This window comes from Aspergillus stella-maris (assembly GCF_047715825.1).
Source record: "Aspergillus stella-maris strain CBS 113639 unplaced genomic scaffold BDV14scaffold_73, whole genome shotgun sequence".
In the NCBI taxonomy this organism is placed as follows: domain Eukaryota; kingdom Fungi; phylum Ascomycota; class Eurotiomycetes; order Eurotiales; family Aspergillaceae; genus Aspergillus; species Aspergillus stella-maris.
Window position 1 is genome coordinate 49,766 of NW_027396867.1, and position 21,741 is coordinate 71,506.

At 51.2% G+C, this 21,741-nt stretch overlaps 5 protein-coding genes across 5 annotated transcripts; 2 read left to right on the plus strand and 3 right to left on the minus strand.

Moving 5' to 3' along the window:
• BDV14DRAFT_136445 (putative C2H2 finger domain protein (Ezf)) lies at positions 1–2,282 on the minus strand. Its single transcript, XM_073766238.1, has 3 exons — positions 985–2,282; positions 861–934; positions 1–800 (listed from the first exon to the last, which is right to left on the minus strand). The coding sequence occupies exons 1-3, from the start codon at positions 1,903–1,905 to the stop codon at positions 743–745; spliced, it is 1,053 nt and encodes a 350-aa protein (XP_073623789.1). The 5' UTR covers positions 1,906–2,282; the 3' UTR covers positions 1–742.
• Positions 2,283–3,688: 1,406 nt separating this feature from the next.
• On the minus strand, positions 3,689–6,967 carry BDV14DRAFT_192684 (uncharacterized protein; the record flags this gene model as incomplete). The annotated part of the gene is made up of 11 exons (XM_073771663.1): positions 3,689–4,117; positions 4,196–4,259; positions 4,314–4,348; positions 4,404–4,479; positions 5,055–5,139; positions 5,205–5,253; positions 5,393–5,454; positions 5,721–6,001; positions 6,058–6,609; positions 6,662–6,796; positions 6,855–6,967. 11 exons carry the CDS (start codon positions 6,965–6,967, stop codon positions 3,689–3,691), a joined length of 1,881 nt encoding a protein of 626 aa, XP_073623790.1.
• Positions 6,968–7,607: 640 nt separating this feature from the next.
• Positions 7,608–12,843, plus strand: BDV14DRAFT_181738 (ubiquitin-binding serine/threonine protein kinase VPS15). Its single transcript, XM_073770105.1, has 3 exons — positions 7,608–7,945; positions 8,000–8,120; positions 8,166–12,843. Exons 1-3 carry the CDS (start codon positions 7,732–7,734, stop codon positions 12,643–12,645), a joined length of 4,815 nt encoding a protein of 1,604 aa, XP_073623791.1. The 5' UTR covers positions 7,608–7,731; the 3' UTR covers positions 12,646–12,843.
• Positions 12,844–16,379: 3,536 nt separating this feature from the next.
• On the plus strand, positions 16,380–20,144 carry BDV14DRAFT_181742 (DENN (AEX-3) domain protein). The gene is made up of 3 exons (XM_073770106.1): positions 16,380–17,170; positions 17,224–19,015; positions 19,070–20,144. Exons 1-3 carry the CDS (start codon positions 16,790–16,792, stop codon positions 19,585–19,587), a joined length of 2,691 nt encoding a protein of 896 aa, XP_073623792.1. The 5' UTR covers positions 16,380–16,789; the 3' UTR covers positions 19,588–20,144.
• BDV14DRAFT_181744 (SDR family NAD(P)-dependent oxidoreductase) lies at positions 20,141–21,406 on the minus strand. Its single transcript, XM_073770107.1, has 3 exons — positions 21,162–21,406; positions 21,062–21,093; positions 20,141–20,985 (listed from the first exon to the last, which is right to left on the minus strand). Exons 1-3 carry the CDS (start codon positions 21,284–21,286, stop codon positions 20,192–20,194), a joined length of 951 nt encoding a protein of 316 aa, XP_073623793.1. The 5' UTR covers positions 21,287–21,406; the 3' UTR covers positions 20,141–20,191.
• Between the last annotated feature and the right edge of the window lie 335 nt (positions 21,407–21,741).

Genomic DNA, 21,741 nt, shown 5'->3' on the forward strand with positions numbered 1-21,741 from the left:
CGATCGGGGGTCGGGGCGATATTTCAGGGACTCCCCTCATGAGCGGTGAATGCTGGCAGAATGGGGTATTCTCATTTCTACCGAGTACTCTTGGGCATATTGCTCATTGCATATTCCCCCAGCGTGATGCCTCCTTTGCAAACTGGCGATGGTCGGAGACTGCATGCTTGGTCGCTGCTTGCTGCTTGCTTGCTTGTTTGCTTTCTAGCGTTTCGGTGACCGGTGGCTGACCGACTTCTGGTCTACTGTCTCTGTCTCTGTCTGAGCTTTCTTTTTGGCGTTCGTATTTACTCCGGCCCCGCCTGTTCTACGACTCGATTCAGCCACCGAGCACTCCTCGTGTTGGTGTGATGTAGTCAGACGACTTCAAGATCAGCAAGCATACATTCTGGTGCATTTGAAGCGAGCAAACTGTCTATTCTTCATAAATCACGTGCTAACGTATAGTTGTGTCCCAAATGTCCTTGCGATTGTATTATCCGCTGGTCCTGCCATGCTGATACCATGTTCTATAGCTCATCATGCTGTTTCTGTTTTGCTGGTAAATGAAGGTTGGTGGTACAGAAATCATGCAATGCAAATTGCGAATCAAGCAAAATGCCTCCCAGTCCATAACTCATGAAATGTACAATGCTGACCCCGAGCATGGGTAGCAGAAATGCGAAGCAGAATTGGATATTTTGCTCATCGGGGTATTCGTGTCGCTTTTTGTGTTTCTTCTCGGTATCCGCTGATCGACGCTTTATGATGGCTTGTGCTCAGATCGTCGGCCGTTTCGTCTGCATCCGTCTGATCCGTGTCTAGATTGTAGCAAGTCAGTCAATCGCTCTTGAACTTCAGATATTTTTCTCTTAGCTTACCTTGCAAGCGTATCTTGTCGACTGAAGCGGGCACCACATTGGTCACATGCAAATCTTCGAATTCCTCGGTGAACCTGACAATCATCAGCAACAACTCGCACAGGGGGTAGTAGGCTGAACATACACTATCAATATGTCTTTTGAGATCAGTCTTCCGTCCCAGGGTCTTTCCGCAGGCGTCGCAGGCCCATGTCTTTCGATTATTTGGGTCGTGGCGCTTCATATGTTCCCTGCAGTTCGAACGGCGAGTGAATTTGGCGCCGCATAAGGTGCATTCGTTTCCACTGGCTGGCGGAACTCTCAGGCGTCTACGTTCTTGTAGGACGTTATCTTCCCCTGTATACCCGAACGGATCAATCGGCAGACTTGATTCGACTAACAGGCTGGAGTCGGCATCATAGTCAATGACTGTCGGCTCGCTGGTATCGTCTTCTTCGGGGTACTCAAGCTTCGGCCAAAAGTCAGTCGTCCCGTACTGTGCTACAGGCGCAAAGAGAGGCATTGATACCGGCTTTGCGCATTCGAGGTACAGTCCTTCTTGAAGTTCGGCATCGGGGTCTTCCTTGATAACAATATCGGCGTCTGATCGAGGGGTATTCGGCCAAAAGTTGTACGCATTCATGTTCAGTCCTTCCGGTCCCGCTTGGATGTCTAAAGCTGATCCACGGCTTGACGACGCACTCATTGCTTGTGGCCCGCAGAAACTGAGGGGGGACGCTGAAGCGTCGGAGCCGATGTAATTTTCGTAAAAGGTAGCTGGGGAAACCTGGTTGTTATTCGACGCGCATCCATACGGGAGTGCCGACGGCATGAGCTGGCTCGTCCAATCCGCAGCGTAGGGTTCGGATGTCGGGTAGTCTCTCAAACTGCTGGCGGGATCCATCTCAGGGTAGCTGATTCCTAGGCCGTGATTCACTGACTGGGCGGATGAAGCTGGAGTAACACGTAGAGGGTTCGAGTACGATTGGTAGGTTCGGGCCTCAACATCTTTTGAAGATGAGGTGTGGAAGACAGAGGCAGGAAAGGACTCATTGCGGCAATTCATGGTGACGGTAGCGAAAGCTGAAAAGTTTTGGTAGAGGACAAGGAGCTATCAAAAAGAATGCTCGGCGCACAATTGTTGTTGATGTTTGACTGTTCGGGCTCCGTAAACACTTCTTCAGCTGGTTGATCCGAGTCGAAATTCGAAGAGCACGTAGAATTTAAGAGTATCTTGAATGACTCAAAAAATGTCTTGGTGTTGGTGAAGACTGTGGCGAGTGCGTTGATGGCTGCTTTATACGCGATCGACTACCAAGTACAGAAATAGGTCTTCTAGAATGGGAGACGGAAGAAGGATGAAGGCAGGCAACAACCTCACCGACTTGCCTGGCAAGGCAGAATTGAAGTTCTGCATGCGTGGAGCTGAAGAAAAATAGAGAGGGGAAGGAGAAGGGGGGTGGTGGTGTGTCGGAGTCGCTGGGGTTATGTTAGGTACCTGCCAGGATTGTGCAGTGCAATCAATTCTGCAATAATACGAAGATAGGCGCGGCACTCCAGAAGTCGTGCTCAGAAAATTAGCGCCCGAAAGAATGTGATTCCGTCAAAAGCGCATTTTCAACGTTGCTGGATTTGGCAAGAGGGTTGCATAGGCTGGTGGAATGACTGGAGAAGCGGTCACTGGTGTCAAACGGATTTGTCCGACACGACAGGACTCACTGCCATGATGGAGGGGGTGCGCGACAAGGGATAGGCGCTTGTAACGAGGGGACGAGGATCATTCAGGGATCCTGGGCAGGTTGAGAGGTGAAAGAGGCCCAGTCAGGTCCACGGAGGGGGAGTCTCGACTCTCGACCCTCGAATCATGCTGCAAAGCACTGGACAGCAAGCAGCGGCAGTGGCAGGATTGCGCGAAGATTGCCTGGCACATCCGATCGTCGCTCGTCGGGTGAACAGCAGAGCAGAGATTTGTTCCTTTCTTTTGTTAAAACCTCGAACAGGTATAGTGAGGACCCGACAGCTTGGGACGCTCTGCTTGGCAAAGGTGCAGTGCGCGTCGCCATTTTTGATTGGCAAACACAGCCGCCTTGTCCGAAGAGGAGAGGATCGGTGTGGAAAAATGCAAGCGAGAGATAGTAGCAAGGCGTATTTCCAGTGTCTCAAGTCGAGGCAAAAGTGCGACACGCTGTGGTTGTGGTGGAAGGTTGCGGGAGGAAGATGGAGGATGGACGACGGAAGTTGGAAGTTGGAAGTTGCTGCAAGTCACGGGCGAGCAATGAGGGGAACGCCCAACACGACCTACGACCTACGCTCAGCTACAAGCGCCTAGCCAACAAGTGATCGCCATACAATATTATTTGTCCTATAGTTACCGCTAGTACAAGCAAAGGTTTATTGTTGCTTATTATTCCTGCTACTTCTGTTGGTTGTTCTGCCGCTACCATTGGCTTAACCCTGAGAGACTGCAGAATCTACTGAGAATCAGTGCATTCTTTGTCCTTATCGACAAAAGTCCCTTTTCTATAAATGACCAGTATAGTATATGCATGTTAGCGGCAGTGAGCCGCCGATATATTGGCGAGATAGATGTCTAGCGCCAAGGGTATTGAATAAGGAAAGTAGGGCTATATCCGTATCGTGACATGTCGCTGTTTGGAATGAGATCCACACGCATCTTTGGCCGAATCAATCCAAGATATTCGTCGATAAATCAAGTGGTTGTGGACCATGCCCGTGCAGGTGCGTGTGAATACAGACCCTGCAAGTACTCGGTACTTCCATAATTTCGTGGTCGCTAACATAACAACGTTCAGGCGTCGGTGATTGGTTCGCCGAGGGAATTGCTTTTATCATTGTCGGTTTCGATGGTGGACGCCAACCGCGGCAGACACCCTCTCCACTTGGACACGTAACCGTTCCATCTCTTCGAGCGTATCCGCGAGGTCTTCTTGCCCGGGGCGTTGTGACCCATGTTCCGTGAACCTCCTAGCTCTGAGGGTTGGCCGGGAATGTGAGTCAATCCCGGAGGCCAGCGCCACAGGATGATGGCCAGCACGGGCTTGCATCATCGAGGCAGGACGACTCAATCTCGTTGATCCGGACCTTGACGCCGCAATGGTATTCTTTCTTGACAAGAGTCTGCGGCTTGATTCATAAGCCCAAAGCAGCGCAACACAGGGGAGGTGGGTGGCCCGGAGAAGGACGATCCGGACTCGCCGGATATCCTCTGCCGGTAGAAACAGTCTCATAGGTCGGATACAGAGGAGTGGGATGAGGTTCTGTCAAATCAGACGGACCTCAGGTCAACGATACCTTTCACACGCGGGTTATCCCAACGCGGCACGGTCGAGACTCACCAATGGCGGCATAAAGTATGTTAGCCTTCTTGAGGTACTGCTCTCCAAGACATAGATAGCCAGCCTGTCAATCATTTAGTGGCTGTGGTATCAAGTGATGCAAAAACCCGTCACGTACTGAAAAAGATATTCTTCCCGGGCATGCGACATAACCTGAAGTGCCTGCATTAGCCTCCCCGCAAAGCCATTCAAGGCGCCGACCACTTACACCTTCCAAGCTCATGCTCATCAAACTGACAAGCGATGATATCAACAGCAAACTGGTCACCGACACAAAAACGAGCCTAGATCATGAGTATCAGATCAGCTGGGTCCTCATAGACAAGAAGTGTGGGCCCAGCCCTGCGGCCCGCAGCCCGCGCCCCCAGTGGAACAGCCGTCGAAACACTCAAATTGCACCGCCATGGCATCGGCCTCAAACGCTCGGACAAATAGAAAATCTATTCCAAGATCCACCGATGGGATCGACCGCATGAGGATGTGAAAACGTGACAAGAATTGTATGTGAGGAGAGTTCGTCACGGCCGTGCTGTGGCGCAGTGTCCGCAACTGGTTTCAAGGACTCACATCAAACCACAGCCAAAGACGGGGGAGATCTAAAATTTAGCGCGTTAGCTTTTCTGAACAGGATATCCAACCATTTTGCCAAGTCCACTCTAGCTGCATATTAGCCGCCGGCGGTCAAGCACTTACATCGTAGCAAATATCCTGTCAGCCAATAATTTCAGCCACGTCAGTTTATGTATATCTACCCCTCCGTTCGAGAAATCGAGAGTGACGCACGAAACCCAGGTAATTAGATCTGCCTCGCGCGGCTAATCAGCAAAGCGGTCGGCAACCGGGGTTTTTCACCGCATACCCAAAGAACACATTCACCAAAATCCAGGACATTCGCTTTGACGAAAGTCGGTCACGGGCGAGCATTGTAAAGGTGGTCAGGAATCCTAAATAGTCGGAGGGAAGTGAGCCACATGCCATCGGGCACACTTGGGCAACTCGTCCCACTTACCCAGATACAGAATAATTATCACAGGAGTAAACCGAAAGAACGCTTTGGTCTGGATTGCGGAAGTCAGCCTTGTTGCTTTCACCTGGGTCGGGGTTGGCACCATTTCCTTGAGGACGGGTATCTATCATCCAGGGAATTTTGTCAGCATTCGTTTTCGACCAAGATCTTCCAGGAATCATATGGCTTACGAGGCTCCCAAAATATGGATTCAAGCTGACAAGAGAAAAGATCCTATCACAGTTTTGTTCATCTTCAAGTCCAGCCTGCCAAGCAACCAAAGGCACGACATACCTCGGTACGAGAAAAAGTGCCTCTAGAGACAGTATGTCGAATGATAGGTCAGTCATATAACTGTCCGCTCGATATAAACCGATGCTTCCTAATGATGTCTTTCAGCAAACAGGCCATATGGGATATTCGGCTTACAAATGGACGACCCAAAATGTGAGATGAACAGCCATGAGGGAACTGTGGGAACCCCATGGCGGGCGATTGCATATTAGAAAGTTCACTTACTTGCAATCATAAAAGCAATCCCGGTTCCGATGATACACACGTCCCAGAGATTCCAGAAGGTCATCTGATAAAAAAGCATTCCGGAATCGACCAGACCGCTTAGTTCGTCATAAGCAAACGCGGCGATCCAAACATAAAGTATGGCTTCGAAACGCCCTATCCCCGTTGGCTTTCTCTCAATTAACACCGCATAGTAGAGCAGAAGAAAAGAAACGAAAAAGGCAGCCTCAAAAGCCTTTCGATATACGGGAACTCTCAGGCGAGAGTAGGGATCTGCTGTCCTAAAAATAACAAGCATCAGTCAGTATCTCCTGGTAAAGAGAAATTTAAGACTCACCTTTTATTGAATACCTGGGGGTTCTTGGTCGAGTGCACACTGAGTGAGTCCCAGAAGACAATCTCCCCATTCCATATGTCGTTTACCACTTTCTGGACAACCTTTTGGCTGAGAAATTTTTTCGCGTGTGCAATGGTTGCAATCTCGAGAGAATTCAGTCCAAAGAACATGCCGAATTCATCGTCAGGGTGTGCATCGCTAAGCAGGTTGTCAGTATTTCGCCGCCCGCCTCCAGCTGGGTGTCCTTGTCGTGCGCTACTATCAAGACCATATGAGCGAGACGCAGAGCTGGATAGCAGAGGAGTATTTTCATCTCTCTGGATGTTCTCATCAGTAGTAGGAGCTACTCGGCTCGACATGCCAGCCTCTGCGCAGTCAATACTGTTCGTGGGCTCACTCGGGCGTTGGAGCTCTTCCAGAAGATATACAATAAGCTCGCGCTGGTTGAGATGACAGAGAAACTGCCAGGCAACATATTCGCACAGATAGCCTCTGGCTTCGTTCTGACCACCATCATCTTCGGTATCTTTGTCAAACTTCCATCTGAGAATCCTGTATCAAGTCTCAGAAAACAACAATCCTAACCAAGGCCTAATCAACATACATCAAGGCGAGTATAATACGAGTATTATGAGAGTCTTCTGCTAACGAATTGACCAGTATCCTCAGGCGGGGATGTGGATTGGATCGTATTTCCTCGAATGTGTACCAACCCTCGAATACTGGCGAGGTGAAGAACCTGGATGAAGCGTTAGAACAACACTCATCTAAGGGTACAGCGGGCTCGGCATCAATACCCGTGCAGTTTGTGCACCACATCAGCCAGAAGATCATCATCGCCAACCACTGGAATCTCGAAATGCTCATAGTCTACCGATGGTGCTAGCGACGTTATAGATTCGTGCAGCATTATGAGACTCAAGGCTACCTGGACGGTCGAACCTCGACGTGAGTCTTCAAAATTTACCAAGGTCACTGCGAGGAGATCACCTATCGAAATCAAGGTACTTGGCTAAGCTTTGAGGCCTCCGATAGCTTGGCAGATCCGCTTCGGGCTGGGAACGAAGCAAGGAGTCAAATAATCGGCTCCACAATGACGATCTGACATATTGTCAATCCTATAGACAGTTTATCAAAGATGTAAAATACCTACCGAGGAGCAATAAAAGCGCCAAGGCTGCCGGTTGAGCCAAATTGCGTCAAGCCTATAGGAACGAAGCTCGAGGACCTGCAGACCCTGGCCCTGGCGTGTTGAGCGGAGGACCGAGAGCCAAGTAGGTACCGTACACTCTAGGTCAAGAGCCAGAACGCACAATTGCCGTCAATGATTCTAGGGGCTACCAAGCATCAATGTCAATTACTTCAAGCTACACAGTAGTCAACGAAGCATGTTCAATCCAAGAAAATATTGCATGATACTCAGACATGACAACGCAGAGAGGAAGGCTGACTGTTGGAGGGAGATAGGCTTGCTTCACCGCCTTTGTCAGCATGTGATCTCGCGCCCATCGACCGGCCGGTCCCTCAACGCGTTCTCATCCAATTGTAATCCACCATCTCGCTGGTCTCATCTCAGTGATGACGCTCCACGGTGCCTCATAATACATACTTCATGTGAAGCATGATTACATTCTAAGATTTTTATGATGACATGAAGACGTCGCGACATCCATCATGGGTCAAGGCTACTCCCTCACGACCCTCTCCGCGGGCTCGGCGGGAATCGATATTCCCGAGCTGTCGGATTTGACATATGAAAAGTCTATGGGTGGAGGCAGATTCATGAAAAGTATTCGAGCACGACAAAAAAATGGCCTAGTCTTTGTAAAGGTGATTATGAAGCCGTACCCTAGTATGGAACTGAAGCCATACGTCGAAGCCATTATCCGTATGTACCCTTGGCCCCGATTTATCATGAGGGTGCTCTAATACTTCAGCATAGGCGAGCGCAAGCTGTTATCAGATGTTCCCAATGCTCTATGCTACCAGAGGATACTGGAAACTGGTATATCAGGATACCTCGTTCGCCAGTATATGCACAGCTCGCTCTATGATCGAATGAGGTTCGGAACTCCACGCCGTACTTAAGCAGTCACTAACGGACGCAGCACTCGGCCTTTTCCGGAGGACATTGAGAAGAAGTGGATTGCATTCCAGATTCTCTGTGCTCTACGAGACTGTCATGCGGTAGAGGTTTTCCATGGCGATATCAAGACAGAGAATGTCTTGGTCACGGCTTGGAATTGGGTCTATCTGTCGGACTTTTCTTCATCCTTCAAACCAACTTTTCTTCCAGAGGATAACCCTGCCGATTTTTCGTTCTTCTTTGACACTTCTGGACGTCGAACTTGCTACTTAGCTCCAGAGAGATTCCTGGTTGCGAACGAGGAGCAAGGGAGTAGGAAATTGAACTGGGCTATGGACATATTCAGTGCTGGATGTGTCATCGCGGAGCTGTTTCTAGAGTCGCCAATCTTCACATTGAGTCAAATCTACAAGTATCGGAAAGGTGAATACAGCCCCGAGCACAGTCAACTAGCCAAGATTGAAGATCCTGAAATTCGTGCTTTGATTCTTCATATGATTCAACTCGACCCAGAATCCAGATATTCGGCTGAGGAGTACTTGAATTTCTGGAAGATTAAGGCATTTCCAGAATACTTCTACAGCTTTCTTCATCAATACATGTCCCTTATGACCGACCCTTCGTCTGGCAGGAAACAGGTGGAAGCCGGCTCAGCAAATCGAGGAGAAGCCGATGACAGGATCGAGCGAGTCTTTCTTGACTTTGACAAGATATCCTTCTTCCTAGGCGCATCTCCGAAAGCCACCAAGAACGGCTCCTCGAGCACAAACTCGAGACTGACCAGCGGGACTTTTCCCGTTGAGCTCGACCTGCCACGTTATGAGTATTCAAACTTGAAAACTTCAACCGACGATGGAGTTTTGATTTTCCTCACGCTTGTTGTGTCTAGCCTGCGCAATACGTCCAAATCGTCCGCGCGGATCAAGGCGTGCGATATAGTTCTTGCATTTGCGGAGAGATTGTCTGATGAAGCCAAACTAGACCGCATCCTTCCATACATCATGATCCTCCTCAACGATAGAGCGGACTCTGTGAAGATTGCGGCAGTACGCGCTCTTGCGCGACTTTTGGAGATGGTCCAGGTCGTATCTCCGGTCAACGCATACCTTTTTTCAGAATACATCTTCCCGAGGATCCAGCCGTTTGTCCCCACGGCCAACACAAATCCCAGCCCATCCGTTCGTGCGGCATATGCTTCCTGCATTGCATCGTTAGCCCATTCCTCTCTTAGATTTTTGGATATGATGCAAGCCTTGCGCTCCGACACCCGCCTACCTACTCTGATGCCTGTTGGCTCCGAGCCGCGATGGGCCGAAGATGTCACATACCACAACCTTTATGATGTGGCAAGAATCGATCTTCTTGATTACTTTGAAACACATACCAAGGCTCTCCTCACGGATACTGATGCGTCCGTCCGTCGCGCGTTTCTTGGATCCGTTTCCAGCCTATGCGTGTTTTTCGGCAATCTAAAAACCAACGAGGTCATCTTAAGCCATCTAAATACATACCTGAACGATCGTGATTGGGTTCTGAAGTGCGCGTTCTTCGAGGCCGTCGTGGATGTTGCCACCTATGTTGGAAGCACAAGCTTGGAGCATTATATCCTACCTCTGATGGTGCAATCAATGACAGACCCAGAAGAATTTGTTGTTGAGAGAGTGCTTCGCTCGCTCGCGGCTATGGCGAATCTCGGCCTCTTCCAAAGATCAACCACTTGGGATCTCCTATACGCCACCGTGCGCTATCTAGTACATCCAAACGCGTGGATTCGAGAAGCTGCTGTCAGTTTCGTCGTCAACTCGACCAAGTTCTTATCTGCAGCCGATAAATTTTCGATCCTAACCCCGCTTATCCGCCCGTTTCTAAAAGTGACTATTAAGGATTTCACCCAAGGAGACATGCTCGACGCACTCAAGTCTCCGCTTCCAAAGGCTGTGTATGACTTAGCATTTGTTTGGGCTTCAAAGACCGAGAAGGGACTTTTCTGGAAGTCCATCACTCGAGATGGAGCTTCGGTCCTTAGTGGCGCTGATGTTATGAATTCGAAGAGAGCTCAAAGAGCGCTTTCTCTAGGCGCGCAGTCTAAGAATGATGAGGACGAGCAATGGATCACAAGGTTGAGGAACATGGGGATGAGCACCGAAGATGAGTCCAAGCTACTTGCTCTCCGGGAACATATATGGCGAGTCTCGATGCGTCAAACCAAAACCCACGAGAACGGAACATCTTCCCTCAACGACGTTGTGGCCCTGAATGACTATGGAGTTACACCTCAAACAGTCTTTTTCGACAAGAGTCAAAACGTCAAGGCACGAAGACGGTCTTTGGAAAGGCCTCCATCTGCTCGAGTAGATGACGGGAAACAGCATACAATCACGGACGCACTGCTCGATGCTTCAACCACAATTGACAACTCACCAAGTTCGAGACGGCGGCATGGGCGCACCAGAAGCCAGATACCACAGGAGGCCGGGGCGATTGCGACCCCACCTAGGCAGGGTGCTGTTGACGCCCTTCGCGCGGGAGGATCTCTGAGTTCCTCCCCGGTCGCATCATCTCCTAGTGCTGCGCCTGGGTCTCGACCAATGTCGCCTCCGAGCTCAGATGCTGAGCCAAGGGCTCCTGAAGGCAGACGTAGCCCCGGTCAGGAGAGCTCGTCAACAGAGACAGAGAACCTCAGTATCAGGAGATTAGCTGCAGGGGTGCAGAAGAAGGGCAGTGCCATGAGCTTGCTCAATCGCAAAGACACCGCCAAAGCATACGCAGAGACCGGCACAAGCTCAGCCAACGCTTTTGGCAAGGTTGATGTGCCGTCTCAGAGAGATGCGGTGTCGCCTGCTCCTCGTGAGAGGAAGCCAGCCGACAACCAGGTGCAGCAATATCGTGCCAATCACTCCTACCCCGGTGATGACCCAATGGTGCTTAAGCTTCTAGACTCTGTCTTTGCAGAGAATTATCCGACAGATTTCTTCGATCTCGGCCCGTACGTCAAAGAGGTGGACACTCGACAGCCGATTCCGAAAGCAAACGAGCGTGACGCAAACAAGGTCTGGAAACCAACTGGAACTCTAGTGGCCTTATTCGGCGAGCATAGCGGCCCTGTAAACCGAGTAGTGGTTGCTCCGGATCATTCATTCTTCGTCACCGGCTCCGACGATGGAACCGTCAAGGTCTGGGATACGACGCGTCTTGAGAAGAATCTCACGCCCCGGTCGCGTCAAACATATCGTCATTCTACTGACGCTAAGGTGAAGGCCTTGACTTTTGTTGAGAATACGCATACCTTCGTTAGCGCTGCGACTGACGGTAGCATCCATGCGGTCAAGGTTGACTACCACACTGCCAACGGCACAGTGCGAAAGGGAAAGGTACAGCTCGTGCGCGAATACCAATTGTCCACAGCACACGACGGGTCACCAGAGTACGCCGTCTGGCTGGAACACTTCCGTACAGATGCGCAGTCCACTCTCCTCATCGTTACAAGTATGTGCCGAATAATTGCTCTGGATATGAAGACAATGCTACCGGTGTATACACTGCAAAACCCCGTCCATCACGGCACCCCCACAACATTCTGCTGCGACCGCAAGCACAACTGGCTCCTCGTCGGCACAACGCACGGAGTTCTTGACCTCTGGGATTTGAGATTCCAGGTCCGGCTCAAGGCCTGGGGTATGTCAGGACCAGGACCAATCCACAGACTACAAGTTCATCCAACTAAGGGCCGCGGCCGCTGGGTCTGTGTCTCAGGAAGTGGAGCCCATGGCAACGAGATAACCGTCTGGGACATTGAACGATTCCGCTGTCGCGAGGTATACAGAGCAGATAGCTCGGGACCCAGCAACGGCGGTAATCCCAGAGACAGTCCCGACAGCACAAAACTCAAACAGACCCAACTGAACCCAAGAGACTATGAAGCCTGGTTTGTTGAAGGAGACCGCCCCGAAGGCATGCTCAGCCGGTTCGCAACAGCGGATGGACCAACATCCGGAACAGCAGACCACCCATCCGGCCCATCACCGACCGCCTCTTCCTCTTCCTCTGGAATCAGCACATTCATCGGCGGCTTCGACTCGCTGGACGACGGACGAGGGAACAGGACGCAAGTAGGCTTCATCATCTCCGGCGGCTGCGACCGCAAGATTCGCTTCTGGGACCTCGCGCGCCCGGAACTTTCTAATATCGTCAGCGGTCTTGATCCCGTCTCGGATGGCGGGGCTACAGGCGCGCCGCGGTATGAGCTCTCTCAGCCTGCGCAGTCTCTCCTTGTGACGACCGAGCATCTTCCCAGTTCTTCGTCAGCCAACGCGAATGGACCAAAGGGAAGTCGCAAGGGAAGCACAGGCGGTCGCCTACCGCGGAGCACGGTGATAAGTCTCCAGCAGCAGCAATTGCTGAAGAGCCATCTCGACTTCATTCAGGACATTGCAGTGTTGCGCGTTCCATACGGCATGGTAATCAGCGTTGATCGGGCGGGGATGGTTTATGTTTTCCAATAATGAGCTGGGTTGGTTTCATCATTCATGCAGTATGCAGAAGACAGGTATGTAGACTACGATTACAAGGTAATTCAGATACCTATGATAGCCTACCTGCTTGTTCCAGACTACTTTGTTTCGTACCTATGTAGAGTTGTCTCCGACCTTGATCGCGTATGTAGACCTCCTATCAAACAAAACAGAATGGATATGACTCGTCACTCACCACTGACCTCACCTCACCTCACCAATTTCAAGTCTCAAGTCTCAGGTCCACAACGTTGAATCGGTAATACATTCCAAACTTAAATTCTCCGGTGAACCGTTGAACTGATGCGTCATATGGGCTATCATAGAACGGACTATAGACGAACTGTGCGACATGTCACAAACTATGGAGTAAACGTTGACCTGTTTTTGGTGGGGATGGTGCGGAGTCTGCAATTCTGTATCGACCTGGACGTACGGACTAGATTCTAAATATGACTATGAGGACTAGGTCTTTGTCTTCGTTTCATTATCGTGGATTAACGTGTTTCGTTCGTCTTTTAGGGTATTCTCGTGGCTTTGTATGCTTGGTCGTATGTAGGGAGTGTAGGTAGGTAAGTCAGAGAGCATAGTTGTGGTGGGCGGATATATATTTTCGGCAACCCACACCATATTTGTTAGCTAGAGCACTACTAAGGAATAATCGGTGACTCTTCGCTACCTAACTACGCTGGCAATCTAATCTGATTGTATCATGTTCGAAAATAATATGATTTTTCTTTTCGCGCCTTGCCTTTTCTTCTTGAAACTTATCTCGTTGGTAGGTATTCGTACGGCTATCGCTGAGATCGGGACATAGTAGAGGTGAGGTACCTAGACCGCGGAGAACAAGCAGAGACTCCCGGCTCTCCGCAAATTGAGAATTCAGACTACATCATGTATAGCATAGCAGACAAACTTACTCCGTAGGTAGAGAGTAGTCTAGACTACGTAGACGAGGGCCAGGCTGTAAGTGAGTACAGCGCAGGCACCACCTAGGCAGTCTACGGGAAACCACCAGAACGATTGAAACTAGACCAAACCACCTCGCCTCGCTGGCCCCAAGAAATGCATGGCAACTAGCCAGGACCTACCTAGCTCACTTTGCAGGTGAATCTTCAACGCGAGCCAGTGGGATCTCAGTAGCTAGCTAGGTAGTCTACCAGAAGCAGGAAAAGAAGTATCTGTCATCGCCTGCTATTCAACGAATCCTCAATGATCAATCCGCAATCCTCATTCCTCATACAATGCTGAATGCTCCTTCGACCTTCCAAGTGCCAGATCGTCCGATCCTCTGTCCTTCGCGCAAGCCAAGGATTCCGAAGATCTGCTGGGCTCGGGATTGGATCGGGGCGCGAGGATGAAGGCGTGAGTGAGACCCTTGTTGACGGTTGCAGGTTGCAGCTTATATTGGGCTTTGCGTATCTCAGGTTGGAACCTGGATGGGAGATCACTAGATTGGGGGTTTCATTACAGACCGCGTGCAAGTGGGATTACGACTGGGATTGGTAGTTGGTAGATGGTAGCCGAAGGCTGTTACAATTGGGAATGAGAGGATATTCCGGTCGACCTTCTGGCTCTACGTTGGGTACGCAGTTTGTGGCGACTGGCGACTGGAGAGGGATGTGGATTGCTCAGTGGCGATGTCTTTCAGCGCTGCTACTTCGAGGTGAAAATCGGTCAGAGGCATATTGGCTTACGAGGTCATCGTACTGCCGTCGGTGTTTTCTTTGACGGGCATTGAGCAGTGGCCAGTGGTCAGTGGGCCAGTGTGGCAGGATATCGGGCCACTGAGGGGCCGCAGTGCGGATGTTACACGGTGAGGATTTCTGCGAACAAAGAATCGCTAGCGTTATGCTATCACCATCCTTCCCATCCGAAACAAAAGCAGAGCCGTGACTGGCTCTGCGAAAGTCGATGAAAGCACGTCCTCAAGCTCAAGGGCTGGCTGAGGCCAGAAGGAGATCTGTGCATGCATATCTGGGGAAGAGTGGCAGGAGGATGATGCGCTGGGCTGGGCTCCATCCTCCAGCCGTGACGGACAGACAGATCGCCGAGATGTCAAGGTCAAGACTTCGGGAATTGGGGTATCCATACATAGATCTGTGGTCAGCATCACAATCCTCTGCAGGCCATTGCTTTTTCTTGGCTGCATTTAGATACTAGGCAACTAGGCTCCTAGTACCACTACAAAGTAGGCACCAGGCAGTTGTTCTTTTGGCAGATCTGAGCAAGACGCGAGAATCAAGATCTCTGACCCGCAGTTTGTGAGTGTGAAACGACGGGGCGGGAAAAGCTGTGGACTGACCATCCCGATCGGCACACAAAACCAGATTTGTGGGATAAAAGGTGGGCGATTTGAGATTTCTTCGTAAGTGCAGTCAGCCAGAACGATTCAGTGCGTAGCAGTGATCGTGACGTGCATAATCCCTGATTGTCATTATTGTGGGATGGCAGGGTTGACAATCTGTAGTTGTACGGCCATCCTGGACTTGGCTTTGAGGCTGAGAGGGACACCCACGACAACCACCGAGAACCGCGACTCGACTTTACATCCGGCCTGGTTGTATCACCCCCGAGTCGCACAATTTCTGTGTCTTGCCAGGCCGTATTGTTAGTGAGGACATTTATTGATTTTGGTTCTCGTTGCCAAGCTCAAATATTGGTAGAGAGAGGGAAAGTTTGGACGGTCGGAAGGGAACCAAACGGCGACATAAGCCCCCAGCCAATCCTAGTCAACCCATGGATGGAGTTGGTCCTGTACCATGGATGCGCTCTGCAGCTGCAGACTCACAGACACCCAGCAGAAAGCGCACAACAAACGCGAGACTTGTTGTTTGGCCTGGATGGAATTGCAACATTCTCCGACGCGAAGGAAAAGGCAGCGATGAGGACGAGACTGACAAGTACTGGCTACTACTCACTACTTACTAACCAGTTCTACGGAGTACCATCACATAATTGACCCAGCCAGCAAAGGAAGACGTAAAACGCCTTGTCCTAAGGTTTCAATTCTCATTGATGGCGATTAAGCTTAGATCTATCGATCCATCGACCAGCGAGTGAAGATTCTGATCGATGCGTTGTCCCTGGAACAAAGCCGGATGCATTGGCCGTCGGCATCACGGAGCGACTGCTGGTAAATGAAGATCATCGCTTAGTCAAGGTATCTTTGTCGCAGCTCCTCCTTCATCTGGGAGGTTTCAGACTGCCGCAGCCCCTGATAAGCTCGAGGCACTCACATGGCCTTCTAGCTTGCAGGCTAACCGCTTAGTGCTGGAGAATTTGTCAATTCCCCTGTTCGACGGGTCTGTTAGCCTTGTTCGTGTTGCGGACTGTGGCGATGGACGATCGCTCGCGTGGAAGCTTCCTTCTGTGCCATGGTATGTTGGTCCTGGTAGAGTTGGAGCCAATCTAGGAAGGAGTTTAATCTTCACATATTACTTGGACAGAAAAGTCTTCAATAATAGACCAAAACTCCCCTGTTCAGTCCCCAACTACTCTACTGGAGACGGCGCAGGAACGAACAAGCGACTCCGCAGCCTAGACTGTTCTTGTGCTTAGCGATAATTAATACGACAATAATATTATAATTAACAGTCGCCCATATTAATATCCGCACGCTGGGCTAAACTGAACCAGGTAAGATTGGCTTCCCTGACTTGCCGTTCCCCTGTCGGTTCCTGGCCCAAGAACTCTCGGTGCTCGCCCCCTCTTCACCTTCCTGACTTCCTCTCTCCTCTACTCCCTTTCCCTCTTCCTTACCTCTTCCATCCTTCCCTTACCACTCCAGGCCATCCAATTCCTCGACATCGGCCAAGAGAGGTGCAATTCCTTGCTTCGACTCTTTTTGCCGTGCTCGCTGGACTGGGAGATGCTATCCTCTGCAGTCTATGTCCAGTACTAGTAGCAGTCACTGACAGCCTTACTCCCTCCCGTCATTCTCTTGGGCTGCACCCGCACCTCCCTTCGCCATTCGCTTCAATTCTCCCTGTCGCTCACTCCCTTTCTCCATCAGCAGCGCTGCCCCTCTGTCGAGCGATATTGTTTCGGTAACAATATCCAGATTTGGTCCTCCGACACAACCGGGACCGTCTAGTTACTATCCTTTACATATACCCCATATTCTATCGCCAATATGGGCCCGTCTCTGAGAGACCACTCTTTCTACTCCCGACCGCCCACTCGCGACCGCCCTTCGACGCGCGACCAAGGGGAAAACTCGCTGGTCGTTCCATCTCGAACCTCTTCCCTACACTCCCGAATTACACAGCCGATTCCTAGCCAGGCCAACATGAAGCCCGCACAACGGACACCAAAGACGCTCACCCATGCCTACATGGTATGCGGTGTTGGCCGGGAACCATCACAATGGGTGAAGGCGCCAACGCCGTCTCAGGGGAAGATTGGTCATATGAAGGGCGCGGTCGGTCAGTTTTGGTTGCCAGAGATTTTGGGAAGCAGTCCGCGCCTGGAGCAGGACAATGAAATCGCAAAGGCTCTGCATTCCGCGATGAGGGTATGTATTTCCATGGATTGATGGTACGAGTGGGACAAACTAACGAAGCACAGGCCTGCTTTCCCCACGACGTCGAGATTTGCACCGGAAAGAACCAGCCTCACTGTGTTCACCACGCGTTTGTCTTGCAGCAGGACTCCTCGCACACACTTTACGGTATTGCCCTCCGCGTCTGGTCCAGGGCCGATGAGAAGCGCGCCGAAACGATTCGCGAACTCCGCAAGAAGACTGAGTCTGATTTCTACGACAACCCTGAGGAGACCTACTGGATCCCGTACTGTCTGAGCTTCCTGTCCCGTTACCCCTTGTACGATCTACTCGGAGACTATCTCCGTGGAATGTGGATCCACTGGAACAAGGCGACGAATCTGTTCCACGCTGAGGAAGTCTCCCGCATTCTCAGCTTCCCCGCGCCGCGTCTCAATGACCTGGTTCGCATCGATATGAAGGACTACGCCTTGTGCTACCAGTTCCCTTCGTCTCCCACAGGATTCCAAAACTTCGCCATGTGGCCATTGTTCACATGTTTGTCGATTCCCAACATTGTCGGTGTCATCGAGGCTGCCGTTTCGCCGACTCGCCGTATTATCTTCGTCAGTCACTACCCTGCGATGCTCACCATTGCTGCCGAGACTATCCGCTACTGTGTTCGCATCTACGAGTGGAGCGGTCTCTACGTACCAATGGTTCACGCTCGTCACATCAAGGACCTCGTGCAGGAGCCTGGCCCCTACATTCTTGGTGTGACCGCCGAATGCCGAACCCTCTTCAACGCGCCATCCGACGCTCTGGTGGTGGATCTTGACCGCAACTTCGTCCTTACCTCGAGCCCACCGAACATTCTGAACCCCGGTCAGCGCACCAAGTTCATTACCCGCTTGACGCAGGCGTTGAACGGCGATGTTTCCCCGTCCGGTGTCCCCAACCACCTCCGTTCCGCATACGCAGGTGGCAAGCTTATCCCCGCTGGTCAAATTATCGTCATGCGCGGCGAGGTTGAGAGCATCGAGGAGCCCACCTGGTGGAACCAGGATTCTGTTATGGGCGTCATGGACCACGTCTGTGAGAAGCTCGGACGCAACACTGGTATGAAGGCTATCTTCGGCGGGTCGGTCAAGAAGCCACTCATGACCAAGGTCTCCATGAGACACCTCAACGAGATCGTGCGTGAGCGTAACCAGTACTCGCGCGATGCCATGGAGGCCTGGCAAGATTTCATCAACCTGAAGGGCCGCATGGACACCGAGCTTGGCAAGGTTACCAAGCGCAACAACTTCTTGGTCGAAGAGCTCGAGACCTGGAAGCAACAGTTCCTCAAGTTCCAGGCCTTTGCTGAGCAGCTCACCAAGGAGACCAGCGACCTCAAGGTCAAGATTGAGGGCCACAAGCGCGAGAACCGCCGCCTGTCTGGTCTCATCGATCAACAGAAGGATGACGTCGCTCGTCTTACTCTCCGTCTGTCTGGCACTGAGAAACAGCGCGACGATGCTCTTGAGGCCCTGGTTCTTCAACAGGAGATTGCTGAGGAGCTTGAGCGCGAGCGTAAGCGCAATCAGAAGGAGCTTTCTGCTCTGCAGCACACAACCTCATCTCTCGCCCGCCAGCGTGACGATGCTCAACGGGTCGTTCTGCACCTGCGCAGCCTAATCAATGGCAAGACTCACCATATGGAACACCTTGTTCGCTCAATTGGTAGCTCGACGGACCTCGCTGAACTTGCCGAAGAAGAGAATGCCGAAGAGGAGAAGGCCGAAGGCAAGACTGAGGAGCACGCTGAGAGTGCAAAGACGCCCAAGGTCAAGGACCCCAAGGCTAAGGAGACCAAGGCGGATATCTCTGCAAACGGTGTGTCGAACAGAAACCCGGACCTGGACCAACATTTGCTGAACATGGATCAAGGACACCGCAGCATCGCGCGTCTCAGCGTCACTGACGTTGCTGATCGCTACCTGCGCGATAAGACTGATGCTATTTCAGATATCATCCGCAGCATCAGTGAGCAGTGTGCCGCTGCTGTTGAAGGCTTGCAGCTTGCCCAGGATGCCGAGGATGGTGAGGGAAAGTCCCACGAGGAGTCTCGTCTTGAGGCTCGGGGTATGATGACCCCCCGCGAGGGCAGCGAGATGGGTGACAGCGAGGTCAGCACCCTCCACCCAGATGGCCGCACCAGCGTTCCCCCTACGCCCGACCTTGTCCACAACCGGTCAAGTACCTCGATGTCGATGATTAGCAGCTCGACCTTCCCCGAGCGGTCCAGCCAACAGTATGGACCGAACGAGATCCCAACTCGCATCGTCGAGGATGACGATGAGCACGCCCATGAGACAGACGGTATGGACGACCAGACCGAGACGGGTACGCTCTCCAAGCAGGCCAGCGAGGATCTCATGCGTACCACCCCCCGCATGCTTGCATAAATAATACTCATCAATCGATGATCTGCGACGATTGATTTCGACGACTTCGACACGACCTCTGCTCCACATACAATATTGTCAGATCTAGAGCGAGTTGTGACCAATCTTGGCACTATTCTTTTTGGCTTCTTGTTTTCTCCTGTTGGATATTCTCACCGCCACACCTCTTTTGTTGAAGTTTTCTGGACGCTTTTGTTACATTCTGGAGGACCTATTCTTATTTCTCTTTTACTCTTTTTTGAAGACTGTCAGGTTGACGGCCTCGCTTGATTCCCCCATACTTCGCCACCCTAGTTGGGTATATTTTGTCCATTTCATACTAGGACATTTGGTCCTAGGGCGTCTTTTGCTTTGACTGTTCATAGATAGCCCACGGCCTCCACGTGCTGGGCAAGCCTCTCCCTCGATATTTCCTATCCGTCACCACCAGTTCCCTATGTCAGTTCTCGAAGGAGCTGCTTTGAAAGCCGCTCTGTGCTCAAGAAGCACACCCCTGCTCGTCTACCAGCCCATTGGGCTCAGTTAATTGATACTTATATAAAATGTTTTAACTCTTCATCAATATCCGTTAGTACTCCGTAATAACTGTAAAGACAACAATAAACTATGCCAACTTCCCAGGAACAACCGGATGTCCCGCGCTCAACCCCCCACAAACCGCCCAAGCCTGCCCATTAACATACGAACTCTCATCACTCCCCAGGAACAGAGCAACCCTTGCAATCTCATCCGCAACAGCCCCCCTCTGCAACGGATTCAACTGCCCAATCTTCCTCTCCGTCCCTCTTGCCCTAGCAGCATCATACATCGCACTCGTCATCCCCGTCTCCACAACACCAGGACAAATCGCATTAATCCTAATCCCCGTCCCCCCCAACTGAAACGCAACCGTCTGCGCAATACTCACAACAGCAGCCTTACTAGCACTATAATCCGTTGCACCAGCATTCGACCTCAGCCCCGCAACACTCGCCGTGAGAATAATACTCCCACTCGAATACTTCTTCCCTGAGGACTCACTTGTCTTCCGCATTGCAAGACTAGCGTGCTTCGCGGCTAGAAATACACCGAGCGTATTTACACGCAGTGTTTCTAGGAATGCTGAGGAGTCGATCTGGTCGAAGGGTACATGCGAGCCTGAGATTCCGGCGTTCGCGAAGAATATGTCCAATCGCCCATAAGTTGATATGGCGTGGTCGATTACTTCCTTTAGGCTCTTTTCGTCTGCGGCGTCAATGGCGCGCACGTGGACTTCGACGGCGGGATAGAGGGATTTGATTTCGCGGGCGTGTGTGGTGAGGTGTGTAGAGGCGAAGTCGAGGAGGTAGATTGCTTTGCAGCCGTTGTGGGCGTATTGGTGGGCTGTTGCGCGGCCTATGCCTAGGGGAGAGTTTGTTCCTTTATTTGAGGGTTTGTTAGCATTTTACTTGGGATGAAGTGTGAGGGGCAGGTTGGGAAAGGGAAATGGGCGTACCGGTTATGATTGCGACTTTGTCTTTTACTCGACTATGGCACAGAAGTGTTAGGTTTCATTTCCAGTCATGAGTGGTGAGAGAATGGTTGGAGTGACATACGGCCCAACTGAGTCCCCTGCGACCTGGCGGATCTTAGGGATATCCTCGAAGGTGCCTGCGTCGGGGATTCCCTCGACGAGCTGCTGGCTTAGTGCTTGGAGGCGTTGGCGGGCGTTTCCGGACATGGTGAGTGTAGTTTCGAATGTACTTTCTCTGAGATTGGTAGTTGTGAGAGTAAACGTTTAGATATTGGAGAAGTTGTGACTTTAGAGACCCCTCTTATTTGGACACATACCGGACGAGCTGGGGTCGGTTGTTGCGGAGAACCGAGGCTCATGGATGGGGATGAGTAAGCGGTGCCCCAGGGTCTGGACTTTGGACTCTGGTGGACTCAATCAAGCCTGGAATACGAGGTCAAGTTTGGTGCGAAGCAGGGGTCTGATATTATGCTAAGATTAAGATTATTTTACCTCGCTGTCCCAAAGTCCGTCTCCGTGGCTAAGTGGTCATGGCCTTATCTTTGGATTAGAAATTAGGAGGCTTGTCCTGCAGGGACTCGTCATGTCTAAATTCAGGCAATGCAATTTTGATCCTTGATTGATCATGGCTGTGCAATTTCCTGCATGTCTATTTCCAGACA